The sequence below is a fragment of the Lactuca serriola genome, chromosome 7, assembly GCF_051521515.1.
Source record: "Lactuca serriola cultivar US96UC23 chromosome 7, Lser_US96UC23_V15, whole genome shotgun sequence".
Taxonomy (NCBI): domain Eukaryota; kingdom Viridiplantae; phylum Streptophyta; class Magnoliopsida; order Asterales; family Asteraceae; genus Lactuca; species Lactuca serriola.
The window spans coordinates 95,893,714-95,907,654 of record NC_136414.1 but is presented as its reverse complement, the minus strand read 5'-3'; the positions used below and the strand labels follow the sequence as shown (position 1 = coordinate 95,907,654).

The window sequence follows — 13,941 nt, the reverse complement described above, 5'->3', positions numbered from 1 at the left end:
TGGAACTTGAAGTTGTTTTGCATATACAAAGTTGTATGATTAAAATAGAAAAAAAAATTAATTTTTAAAAATAAATAAATCATTATTGTTATCTATTAAATAATAATTTCATATTAAATTAAAACGTTTATATTAAATATTATAATTATGTAGAAAATACGATAACAGATACATCTTTTTATCTATCTTAAATTTTATGATTGTGTACAACATATGATAATAGAGACAGTTTTTTATCTTAAATAGTAAAAAAAATGTTTTGTATCATAAATATTACCATAATTATGTAGAACATATGATAATAGTGACGTCTTTTATAAGGTTAAAACATTAAATTGTATTACATACATAGTTGTAAAACTTGGCTAACACAACCAAATACTCGGCATGTTACTTAAACTCGGCCTCCAATGGAAGTGAGTTTGCCTAACTTAGCTAGAAGACACTCGGATCCTTATTAAACTCGATCCAAATCTAAAAGATACGATCCAAAATTATTTTCGAAAATCTGAAATTTAATTGGTGACTTGTCGACAAAGACAATCTCACCAAATAATACACTCAACGTCCTACAAAATTAGATGCAAAGAAGCTCTCATAGCTTAGTCCCTTTAAAATATTTTACATTCTTTCCTATTTATAGAGGAGAATACATTCTCTTGTTTATTCTCACGATCAACGTGGGATGAACACATTTTAATTAAACCCATTTCTTTATTTGTCAATAATTTCATTTTGTTAAATAAAATATTAAATAATAAAAATAAAACGTTATCCAAAAAATTTATTGTTCAATAGTTCCATTTTACAGTAATCTCGTAAGTTGCTATAAAAAATCAAGTTTTTATTGAATAACTTTTTGTTAAATCCTAAAATCATAAATTCAGTTTGGTACTTAATATAAAAAGTTTGTGTATATGTATTTTCATTATTCAAAATGTCATTATAAAATGAATTCATTTATAAAATATAATCGAGTATATATTTCGTGCTTTTGAATCAAAGTGATTTTTCAAACAATTATAATTTCATGTTTAGGTGAATTTTTTTATATTTATATAACATTATGTAACTTATAATATTATTATAAACAAATTGAATAATCATGGGAGTTTCAAATGTATGTGGTGAAAGGAAAATGTTTCATTTATCGGTCCAAATTGATCAAACTCGGACCGATTCAGCTTAATATACCAAACTACATAACGTTTTTCTATTGAAACCCGATTTTTATATATTTTGTGTTTTTGAATCAAATTTATTTTTCAAACAGTTATAATTTTATGTTTAGGTAACTTATTTATAATATTATTAGAAACAATTTGAAAAATCATGGGAGTTTCAAATGTATGTGCTTAAAGGAAAATGTTTTCTTTATCGGTCCAAATTGATCAAACTCATACCGATTCAACTCAATATACCAAACTACATAACAAATTTTCAACTGAAACTCTGTTTGAACCAAAAAAAATCTTGTTCAAAACCATTTTCGGGATTCTAAAACTTAAATGGACAGTTGCCAATAAACACAATCTCACCAAAAAATACCCTCAACATTCTAAAAAGGTAGGCATAAGGAAGTTCTCATGGTTTGGTCCCTTTGAAACAATTCACAACCTTTCCTATTTATAGAAAAGGAAACGTTCTCTTGTTTACTCTCACCATCGACGGGGGATGAAAACATTGTAATAAAACACGCTTTCTTGTTAATAAAACATTATTCAACTTATTTAGTAAAACACCCTTTCTTTTGTTTACCCTTTCTTTATTGTTCAATAGTTTCATTTTTCTATAATCTCGTAAGTTGCTATCTAAAAAAGTAAGTTCTTATTGAATAACTTTTTGACCAATTCTAAAATCATAAATTCAGTTAGGTACTTAATATAGAAAGCTTGTTTATATGTATTTTCAAGATTCAAAAGTTCATTATAAAACGAATTCATTTGTAAAATATAATCTGCGTATATATTTCATGCTTTTGATCAAATCGAATTTTCAAACAATTATAATTTTATTTTTGGGTAGATGTTTTTTTATATTTATATAACATTATGTAACTTTTTTAAAATATCATTGAAAACAATTTGAAAAATCATGGGAGTTTCAAATGTATGTAGTAAAAGGAAAATGCTTCTTTTATGGTCCAAATAGATCAAACTCGGACCGATTCAACTAAATATACCAAACTACATATATTTTTTTTCTAGTGAAACCCGATTTGTATATATTTCATGCTTTTGAATCAAATTGACTTTTTAAACAGTTATAATTTTAGGTTTAGGTAGATGCTTTTTTATATTTATATAAAATTATGTAACTTATTTATAATATTATTAGAAATAATTTGAAAAATCATGGAAGTTTCAAATGTTTGTTGTGAAAGGAAAACGATTCATTTATCGGTCCAAATTTGCTCCAGCTCCGGTTCAACTCAATATACCCAACTGCATAATTTTTTTTTCTAACTGAAACACAGTTTCAACCTGAAAAAATTCGGTTCAAAACCATTTTTGGAATTCTAAAAGTTAACTGGACACTTGCCAATGTAGACAATCTCACCAAATAATACCTTCAAAATCCTACAAAAGGTAGGCATGAGGAAGTTTTCATGGTTTGGTCCCTTTGAAACATTTCACAACCTTTCCAATTTATAGAAGAGGAAACATTCTTTTGTTTACTCTCACCATCGATGTGAGATGAAGACATTGTAATAAAACATCATTTCTTGTTTATAGAACATTATTTAACTTATTTATAATATTGTTGTAAAGAAATTGAAAAGTCACGAGAGTTTCAAATGAATGTGGTCAAAGGAAGTTAAAAAATAGGGTTTCAACGGTCCGATTTAAAAAAGTATTACAAGAAAAATCCAAATTAATTATTTAAAAATAAAAATTAAACATACGATTTGACACAATTTATCAATTTAATGAGAGACTTTAGAGTCTTTATATGGGCCTAGATTTTTGTTGGGCTCATTACCCACAAGCTATCGTCGACCTAACAATCGAAATCACACTCCTATTCTTTGCTAGGGTTTGTCTGAACTCTGAAGGGTTTCCGATCAGGACTGTTGCGCATGGCGAAACCAGGACGTGGTCGTCCGGCGGCTCCTGCGCGGTCTGGTTCAGGCTCATCCTCCCGCTCTCGCTCCGTATCCGGATCCTCTCGCTCAAGCTCTCGTTCTAGATCTCGCTCCAGATCCTACACTTCTTCTTCTTCTCCGTCTCGCAGTGTCAGCTCTCGTAGTCGTAGCCCTCCTCCAAAGAAAAGGTTTACTTTATTTAGTTAGACTTATTCATATCCATTTTTATGTTTAATGATTATTTAGGGTTTTGTAATGCTGAGGTTTTGGTCCTTTTTTTCAGTGCTGGTGATGGACCAAGGCGAGGACGCTCTCCACCACCTCAATCTAAGAGGGCTTCTCCACCTCCAAGGTTACGATGCTAATTTAGTTTCTTTTATTTTACTTCTTTTGATATTTCTATATGTAAAACGCCACCTTTCTTGAACATGAGCTACATTCTGCCTAATCTGGTTTCACTTTGATTTGGATTTTGCACGTTTTGGGAATAAGTTACTGGCTAACACCCATCCTAAATATACTATTTTAGGTGTATAATACTGTACCAAACTCCGTATCAGTTCTTCATATGCTAAATGCTAGTTTTGACTGAAGCTTTTAGAAGCTGTGTGCATCTATTTTGAATCCTAGTTTCGACTGAAGTTTTTAGGAGCTGTGTTTGTCTATTTTGAAGTTGAAGTAGGTGCATACTTATCGAAAACTTAAGCATTTTTCTGGGCTTCAAGTAATTTGTCTGAATCCGGAAAGAACAGGTGTTTCATGTTGTTTTATATAGTATTCAGGAAACTGAAAGGGTGATTTTTCTAAGCTCAATTTAGGATTAAAGCGAATCATCATGAGTGAAAAGGTAGTATTCGACTTGTAGTTGATCATTCTACAGGTTACTCTGTTTTAGCTAAGTTTAAAAAGTGGAGAATGGAAAATTGTGTAGCTTGATTTTTGTATTAAGACACAACAAAAGGCATATGCTATAACATTCCCTGAAGCTTTACTGCTTCAAACCATTAAATCTTTTTAAACCTTCAACAATTTTAAACTCATTATTTTACTCTCCCCTGTTTTATACTTTTATTTTTTTTTATTTTTTTTTAATTTGATTCACCTCATTGTTACTGTATGGTTTTGGTTACACATATTAAAAGGCCACTAAATGATACACAAAATAGATCAACACAATTCTCTTTCTGCTATTTGTCTTGTATTTATTAAAAGGCTACACCTTTGACTAGATTTCTAACTATCTTGAGTTTGATTGAAGACAAGAGTCAACTATGATATATATACAACTTAATTTACTTGCTTTTCCAATAGTTATACTGAGAATGCATATGGATGTAAAGTATAAAAAATATTGCAACAGTTTTTGTTAGATAAACTATAGTGAATGTATTGTATGTTGCTTGAGAAATATAGTTTGTTTTCATGTTCTTATGGTCATATATCATATATGCAGTGACATTGTTATTGCTTTTGTATATCTATGAAGGCTCTTTGTGCTAATGTTCACATTTGGTTTCTTACAGGAAAACATCTCCTGTACCTGAATCACTTGTTCTTCACATTGGTCAACTCACAAGGAACGTGAATGAAAACCATCTGAAAGAAATATTTGGTAATACATCTGATATTTGTTTTTCCTAGCAGTTATCTCCTAATTAGATGAAATCTTTCGGGTTTATACTACTTTTTATTGTAATTGAAAAGATATCTAGTAGCTTTATTGTTAGGATGCGTAATGACATTGTTTACTTTTAAAAGAATGACTATTTTGGTCTATTATGTTTTTTTCTTTAAACAGGAAACTTTGGTGAAGTTGTACATGTACAATTGGCTATGGATCACATTGTAAGATTTTAATTATATCCTTTCTCTCTACATACACACTATTTACAAATCTTTTTTTCAAATTTGCAATTAATTGACAAGCTTTACACTTTTTTTCAGGTTAATCTTCCAAAAGGGTCTGGATATGTCGAGTTCAAGTTACGATCCGATGCTGAAAAAGCCCTGTTACACATGGATGGTGTACGTGTCATCATCATAATTTACAAACATTTTGTTTCTTTACAAAATATATATATTCCTTCATTAAATTCATTCTGTTGTGGTAAATTAATAATATTACAGGCTCAAATTGATGGAAGAGTTGTTCAAGCTAAGTTCACTTTACCTGAGAGGAAAAAGGCTTCTTCACCACCTCCTAAGCCTTTGCCCACTGCTTCAAGGAGAGATGTTGCTAAAAATGATAATGTAGTCGCTGATGCTGAAAAAGATGCACCAAGGCGTGTAACAGCTGGTATGCTAATTGTACTGTGTTTGACATGCATTGGATTGTGACTGTGACTAAAGTCAATGAGACAAAAGTTTTAGTTTTTTGTCCCACCTGAAAAGGTGGGACAAAGTGTTACTAATGTTAATGAGACAAAAGTAACAGTCTACATGTCCCACCTAAAAAAGGTGGGATATGACCTGACATCTGACATCATCAAATGATGTCAGATGTCAGTGGGACAAAAGTTGTAGTTTTTGTTCCACTCAAAAGGTGGGGCAGAGACAGTAAACTTTTGTCTGACTAAAAAAAGGTGGGACATGGTCTCTCTTTTACTCTCAGTAAAAAGACATAAATGCCCTTCTTGAATTCATCATTGAAAATAGCCCTAAAGTGTTTGTTCTACTTCTACTTACATACTGTGTTCTCTTAATAGCATCTCCCAGGCGTAGACCTCCATCACCAACTCGCCGGAGGTCTCCTGTAGGCCGGAGAGGGTCTCCTCCACCTCCCCGCCGCCGTGTAGACTCTCCTCCACCTCCTCGACGACGAGCGGAGTCTCCTTACCGCCGCGGCGGTTCACCGCCACCTAGAAGGCGGCCTGCATCGCCTCCTCCTAGAAACCGCTCCCCTTCTCCTCCAGCAAGACGTTATAATCGATCACCTCCTAGGTTTATTTAATCTCTCTTTTTTTTGTTACTTTTCAAAAATCATATTAATTTTTTTTTATAAGTTTTCACTAAATGTATGTGCGATAGGGCCTCTCCACGCCGAATGCGCGGTAGTCCAATTCGAAGGCGTTCACCACCGCCAAGACGCCGGTAATCTTAACTTTTTTACTATATCAAAAATGCTAAATTCAATAAATAGCAACATACTTTCATTTATTTGTGTATTATAGCATCTCACTTTTATTTCTTTCTACTAGAGTTTTATATACTTTTCAAATTTTTTTTTTCTTCTGATTGATGCATTGTAACATTATACTTTCATTTTTTGTTATTAGGACATTATACTTTTAAAATCTACTAAAGTATAACAGTGAAAACTGCTGTGTTTATATTGCATTGCTATTTATTGTAGTTTCTGTTTCTAATTCATTGTTACATACTTTTTTATATCTTTGAATTTTTTTTTTGAGTTTAGTTCTGGAGGAAGAGCAAGGAGTCCACCCAGAAGATCTTCTCTGAGCCGCAGGCGTAGCAGATCCCCGCCTATCAGAAGACCTGTCCGTTCACGCTCCAAATCAATTTCACCAAGAAGGTAATCTACTTTTCCAACATTTACCTTCTTTTTTTAATCGATAATAATAACTTATAATATAATCAACCCATTATTTTTTTTTATTTTCTATAAACAGGGCAAGACCACCAGTTGGTAGACGTGGGAGGTCATCATCATACTCAGACTCTCCAAGTCCACGAAAGGTTTGACTGAACTTTTATCCAAATTATCTTTTACAAAATATTTCCTCTTTCATTATTACTGAATTGTGTCTCTCTTTGTTATTATTGTAACAGGTGACAAGAAAGATATCAAGAAGTCGCAGCCCTAAAAGGTAATAATAATAATAATAATATATTAATATTCATGACTTCTTATTTTTTCTACTGTTTGTTTAATGATGTTTAAAAAACACATGTGTATTTGTGGTTGTTTATGATGTAGGTCTTTAAGACGGAGGAGCAGCAGTAACAGCAGCAGTAGCAGTTCACCACCACCACAACTACCGCCACCTCCACCAGGACCACCACCACGTAAGCCTTGAGCCTCCACCACTACCATGGATATGATGGAGGAGCTTCTTTCTGGTGGGGAATGGGGATATCGATCATATCATGTTTAGATTTGTTTAGTTTGACAAAACTGAGGGTGTGAGTAATTGTTCTCTTGACTTTGATACAACTCATGTGTATACTTCTTCAGTCTTTTATTACTCTTGAGATACATAAAGAAGATTATGCATGTCTGGTTTTTGGCCAAATTTGTACTTGGATGTGCTCACATTTTTTGGTTTTATTTAGGATTTTGAGAAAAAAACAAGCATTACACTGTGGAATCCAGTCCTGTTTTAAAAATTACTCAACTTGTAGAGCCAATATAATCTTGTCTCAGTTTAGCTAACTTCTTTTTTAGGAGTCATTGTTATTTGTCTTTTCATGGTGTCGATTGGTGGTTGCCTTTTCTTTAATCTTACATGAGATGCCATCACTTCTAAATGCATTTAAGTTATTGAGATATTCATTTTGGGGAAATAATAGCTTTATATGGAATAAGGGCATTCTGAAGAGGCATTTTAAATTCTGGACTATTGAGATATTCGTTACTAGCTTGTGTTTGATTCATGGATTTCAAAGGAGTTTGGATGAATTGGAATGTAAATTTCAATAAAAATTGAGCATGATTGACAAAATCAAAGAAATAGGAATTCTTTCCATGTGTAAAAAAATTAATCATTTTTTTTCCTAGGATTTTAGATTTGATTTATTAAATCAAAACATATTAACATTATCTCTCATATACGCTACCAACCCACCTTACTACTCACTTACACACCTATCTACACCATTTACTATCACCCACATCTCTACATATAGCCCTGCCCATCCAACCTCTAGGACCATCCACACATTCAACCTAAACTACACATAAATCTATATCCACATGTATACACACGTACACATACCAAAAAGTCAATACCAACGTGTAAATCCACTACATCCCTCCCCTACACCTACCACATACATTCCCATGTCCACACCCATCCTATTACTACACCCACCCTTACACCCACACCTTATTATACCCATATACGACCCTACCCTAACACCCACACATATACCCATGCATACCCTTGTTTCACTCCCATATACCCAATCTCACACCTACATACCTTGCACCCAAACCCATAATCATACACCCACATCAACGCTGATGCCTGTCAATACCCATACCTAAAACCCACATCGATTTGAGCAAGCTCATATAGTTTGGGGTGGGTAAGAGTTTACCCCTCACTCGTCTGACAAGGAAGGGAGTGAATTTCCAATGGGGCCCTAAGCAGCAGGTTGCTTTTGAGACGCCACGACAAAGGTTATCTGAGGCCCATGTGTTGACCCTTCGAGAGGGTGTCGAGGATTTCATGGTATTTTGTGATGCATTTATCACTGGTTTGGGGGCGGTCCTTATGCATAGGGGACGAGTGATTGCTTATGCTTCACGGCAACTGAAGCCGCATGAGGCGCGATATCCTACTCATGACCTGGAGTTAGCGGAAGCGGTATTTGCTCTCAAAATTTGGAAACATTATCTATATGGGGTCCGTTATACCGTTTACACGGATCACAAGAGTTTGTGATATCTTATGAACCAGTCGAACCTGAACATGAGGCAGCGCAGGTAGATGGATGTGGTCAAGGATTATGACTGTGAGATCCTTTACCATCTGGGTAAAGTGAATATGGTAGCGGATGTCTTGAGCCACAAGTCAGCTGGATCTTCAGTTGGAGATATGTGTATGAGGATATCCGTTGATTCTCCACTTTTGGGTTTGATCAGAGAGGCACATGCAAAAGGAGTTAGGAAGGAGAACTAGAAACAGGAAATGATCAGGGGCAAGATTGACAGGTATGTCATCGATAGTCGGGGGTTGTTGAGCCGGTGCAGTTGGGTTTGGGTTCCAGTTTCTGGTGGGATCAGGCAGATAGTATTGGAGGAGGCTCATAAGTCTCGCTTTTCTATACACTCGGGAGCCACCAAGATGTATCGGGATTTGAGATTAAGTTACTGGTGGTCGTGTATGATGAGGGAGATAGCCTAGTATGTTGAGAGGTGCTTGAACTGTAGGATGGTTAAGGCCGAGCATCAGAGGCCACATGGCAAGCTACAACCTTTGGAGGTTCCCATGTGGAAGTGGGAACAAATCACCATGGATTTTATCACCAAGTTGCCAAAGATTGCCAAGGGTTTTGATGCTATATGGGTCATCGTGGATCAACTGACCAAGAGTGCCCATTTTTGGCCGTCTTGGAGAGCTCTTCGGCCGAAAAGTTGGTCGATGTGTATGTTCGGGAGATTGTTGTTCGTCATGGGATTCTGGTCTCTATTGTTTCAGACCAAGATGTTCGGTTCACTTCCTGATTATGGCAGAAGTTCCACAAGGAACTGGGCATGAGGCTACATTTCAGCACTCCTTATCACCCGTAGACCGACAATGATGTGAGCAGACCATCCAAACTCTTGAGAATATGTTGCGGGCTTGTGTTATAGATTTTGGTGGGAGTTGGGATTCCTATCTACCTTTTGTGGAGTCTTCTTACAACAACAACTATCACTCCAACATTGGTGCCCCACCTTTTGAGCTCTTGTATGGTCGGAGATGTTGTACCCAAGTATGTTGAGGAAAGGTTGGTCACAGGGGCATGGGAAGGAACGAAGTAGTCCTTCAGACCATAGAGCTTATTCAGTAGATCAAGCAGAGACTGTAGACAACTCAGATTCGGCAGAAGAGTTATGCTGACCAGCGCCGATTGGCGTTGGAATTTCAGGTCAGCGACATGGACATGGTATTACTGAAGGTCTCACCCTAGAAAAGTGTGATACACTTCAGGAAGAGGGGAAATTGGGTTCCCGATATATTGAACTGTTCCGTATGATAGCCAGGGTAGGCAGGGTTGCCTACCGGTTGGATTTGCCGAGTGACCTTAGTCAGATCCACAACACCTTCCATGTCTCTCACTTGTAGAAGTGTGTGTTGGATGGTGAGGCAATGGTTCCTTTGGATGATATTCAGGTCGATGAGTGTTTGAAATACATTGAGAGGCTAGTGGCTATATTGGAGAGAAAGATGAAGGCCCTACGCAACAAGGAAATACCTTTGGTAAAGGTTCAGTGGCAGCATCGGAGAGGCTCCGAGTGGACCTGGGAACCCGAGGTTGAGATGCAGGAGCATTACCCGGAGTTATTTACTGCAACAAATTTTGAGGACGAAGTCTAGGTCAAGTTTTTTTTTTTTTTTTTTTTTTTTTTTTTTTTTTTTTTTTTTTGAACCGACAAATCTAATCTACTCCTAAGCTAACAACACCTATTCCACCTATGTCCACGACGGGACTTGAACCCTCGACCTCAAAGAGGGAGGGCACCACCTGATACCGCTGGGCTACAAGCCCGTTGGTCAAGTGGGGGAGAATTATAACATCTTGTTTTGAGGTATTTTCACTTTGACCCTTATATTTAGATTTATTACATTTTGGTCCTTAAAATGTAAGATTTGTGGCTGAGAGGGGCTAATATTGCCATTTTTGGAATTGTGGAGTGGAGCCATGTATGCTGGGAGTACGGGGTGAAGTCCCAAAACCTAATATTTAGGGTTTGGACCCTATTTGTTCTTCATTAATTCTCAAACCTGGTTCCTTTCATCAACCTCCATCCTCTCAAAACGTTTTTACAAACCCTAATCTACCTTGTGAGCATTTTTGAGCTTGTGTGTGTGTGTGTGTGTGTTTTGTGCCTTTGAAGAATAAAGAAGGAAGTAGAGACCATCTTGGAGGAGTGAAGCACCTTAGATTCAGAATCACATCATCATTTGACATCACTTGGAGGTATAAAGTTCAGAACTTGGTGAAGTTATACTTAGATCTTGTTTTGGGCTTGATTTTATGTTCTTTTGGTCCTATAAAAATGGTATTATGAGTGGGGATTACTCTAATCTATTTGAGTTTTCCTTTAAGAGGTTTTGGAGCCTCTTCAGTCATAAAAATGTAATCTTGGACACTAGTTTCTTCTCATGCATGGCCTAAGTTGTCTTAATAGATTAAGAGGTTAGGATCTTTGGTGTTGGGCACTTAATGGTTATGCAAGGCCATAAAGTTGGAAACTTTATGGTCAAGGACATAATTTTGGACATGGATCTGGAAAATGGACTTAAGGGCTTAAGGATTAAGCTCTTAATGAGTTGGGTTGGCGGCCAGCTGTGTACGCTGGGCGTACGTTGCACGTACATGGTCAACAAGCTCGTACCTGGTCAACCAATACGTACGCTGGGCGTACAGCTGAGTACATTGGGCGTACTCAACTGGGTTGACTCGGTTGACTTTTTGGAATTTGATTTTTACCTAATTTTGATCAAGTTTAATCTAGGGGTATTTTGGGTATTTTTGGATTTTGTTTGAGAATTGGTCATTTGGATGGATAGGTGATAGTTAGAGCTGAGATTCGGAGTTGGGACCTCATCAACTATTGTTCAGATTGAGAATTGAATCTTTCTCACCGTACTTGTGGGTCGAAGGCACCAAGACCGACCCATTGGATTGAATATCCTATTATATGATAGTATGTTATTATGCTGTAGAGATTTGTTAGATCGATATCCTGGTATATAGGATATTAGCATCATGTAGTGATTTTGTAACAACGTAAATTTAAAACAAAATTTTCATTTTTGCAAACATCAAAAACCATCGTTTAATATTCCAAATTCAAACGTAAACAATGTTTCATAACAAAGCACATCCCAATGATCATGAAATAGTTTTCTAGACAATGTGTACGATCACGCCGGCGCCTTCCCACGGTCCTCACTAGTACCTGAAACACATAACACAACAACGGTAAGCATAAATGCTTAGTGAGTTCCCCAAAATACTACTTACGCACATACGCCCTTCCAGGCCCTGACCTTCCGGCCCATGTGTCTCAGGGGACTTCCGTCTCGGCTCGGTAAACCTTCCGGTCCTACCTTACGATACACATCACAATGCCTTCCGGCCCACAACATATATGCCTTCTGGCCCATATCAAGCATATCATACATGGCGTATATAAACGATTAACTTATCACATACAATGCATACAACTCGTAACATATCCGACCTTCCGATCACACAATAAAACCCTTCCGGGTACAGTATAGTGAGAAGACTCACCTCGTGGAAAGTCTAAGATCTCACGTACTCGCTATCTCCAAATCCCGGCGACGACTCTACCTCGCCTAATCATAAAAATATCATTTAATAAACAAAGACTTCCACAACTAAAACTTCACCCCTTATCATCATCCCTCAGAGGGTAAAAGACCATTTTACCCTTCCCTGACCCAAAGTCTCCATGTTGACCAAAACCCTAAAAGTCAACAAAAGTCAACCCTATGAGTACGCGGGGCGTACATCGACAACCCATGGATCGGGGTCTCCACCCAGTACGCTGCGCGTACTGGGAGTTACGCCCAGCGTAACCATCAGACTTTAGCATACGTCATTTGTGGTCTTAATCGATTAAGCGATTACTCCAACTTCTAGATCCGGCTTTGTTTATGCGTCTATACCCATAAAGTCGAGACCTTTAAGCCTTGGCATGGCTGTAAAGGCTCCCACACTTCATAACATCATTCTATTCCAACTCAAGGACCTAGATCTCATGCATGGTACAATATTCACGACCAAGATTACATTTTTATGAGTCTATAACTCAAATAGACCAGAAATATGAAGGATCTAAGCTTATGGGGACCATTTGCTCAAAAAGTCTCCACCTTTGGGACTAAAACCCTAGAAAATGGTACTTGAAGCATATCACAAGAACTATAGGACAAGATCCGAACTTTTTACCTTATAATGAAGCTTCAACCTTTGCAAAGCTCAGATCTACACTTGAATACCACTTCTAGCCTTCCCAATGAGCTCCTCCTTTCCTTTGCTACCTTGAAAAGGGCACCACCAAGCTTAGAATACTCACATATGGCCTAAGAACGGATGCACACTCTCTTTAGGGTTTCTTTCTAAGGGATGGTGGCTGAGAAGTCGAGCCACACATTCCTTTTATAGCCCTCCGAATGAATTAGGGTTTTTAGGTCTGGACCGGTTACGCCCCGCGTACCTTGGGTACGCCCAACGTACCTGAGGGTGAACGCGTCCAAATGAGGCGCGCGAGTACGCGCAACGTACTCCTTGTACGCCCAGCGTACTCGCCTAACATGCAAACCCTAAATGGCAACATAACAAAGATGAAGGGACAAAAAGAAGAATACCTGGATTTCGGGCTGTTACAATTCTCCCCCACTAGAACCAGACTTCGTCCCCGAAGTCTCATACTGAAAACAACTCTGGATATTGATCCCGCATCTCAGATTCGGACTCCCATGTCAGCTCGGACCCCTTCCGATGTTGCCACTGCACTTGTACTAGGGGTACTTCCTTGTTTCTCAGAACCTTAACCTTTCGATCCCTGATCGCCACTGGTCTCTCCACATAGTTCAGGCCTGCATCCACCTGAATATCATCTAATGGCACCACTGCCGACTCGTCGGCAATGCATTTCCTCAACTGAGAGACATGAAAGGTGTTGTGGATCTGTCCCAACTCAGCAGGTAGATCCAACCGGTACCCTGAAAGGTCCAATATATCGGGGTCCCAACTTGCCCCTCTTCCTGAATCGTATCACTCCTTTCCAAGGAGATACCTTTAGGAGCACAAGGTCACCAACCTGGAACTTTAGCTCGGACCGACGCCTGTCCGCATAACTCTTTTGGCGACTCTGCGTGGTCAACAATCTCTGCCTGACCTGCTGTATCTGCTCGGTCGTCTGGAGTACA

General features: G+C 37.4%; 1 protein-coding gene across 1 annotated transcript; it reads left to right on the top strand.

Annotated features, from left to right (window-relative positions):
• Positions 1-2,985: 2,985 nt before the first annotated feature.
• SR45 (arginine/serine-rich 45) lies at positions 2,986-7,338 on the top strand. Its single transcript, XM_079009495.1, has 12 exons — positions 2,986-3,273; positions 3,369-3,437; positions 4,609-4,697; positions 4,884-4,930; positions 5,030-5,110; positions 5,213-5,381; positions 5,791-6,025; positions 6,113-6,175; positions 6,501-6,617; positions 6,715-6,781; positions 6,875-6,912; positions 7,023-7,338. Exons 1-12 carry the CDS (start codon positions 3,080-3,082, stop codon positions 7,120-7,122), a joined length of 1,269 nt encoding a protein of 422 aa, XP_078865621.1. The 5' UTR covers positions 2,986-3,079; the 3' UTR covers positions 7,123-7,338.
• The last annotated feature ends 6,603 nt before the right edge of the window (positions 7,339-13,941 follow it).

Bases quoted from the DNA above. Each gene is read 5' to 3' on its own strand.
- SR45 (XM_079009495.1), top strand. From the start codon at position 3,080: ATGGCGAAACCAGGACGTGGTCGTCCGGCGGCTCCTGCGCGGTCTGGT. The intron at 6,026-6,112 runs GTTTATTTAATC...TATGTGCGATAG, and splicing joins TATAATCGATCACCTCCTAG to GGCCTCTCCACGCCGAATGC. The intron at 6,913-7,022 runs GTAATAATAATA...TTTATGATGTAG, and splicing joins AGAAGTCGCAGCCCTAAAAG to GTCTTTAAGACGGAGGAGCA.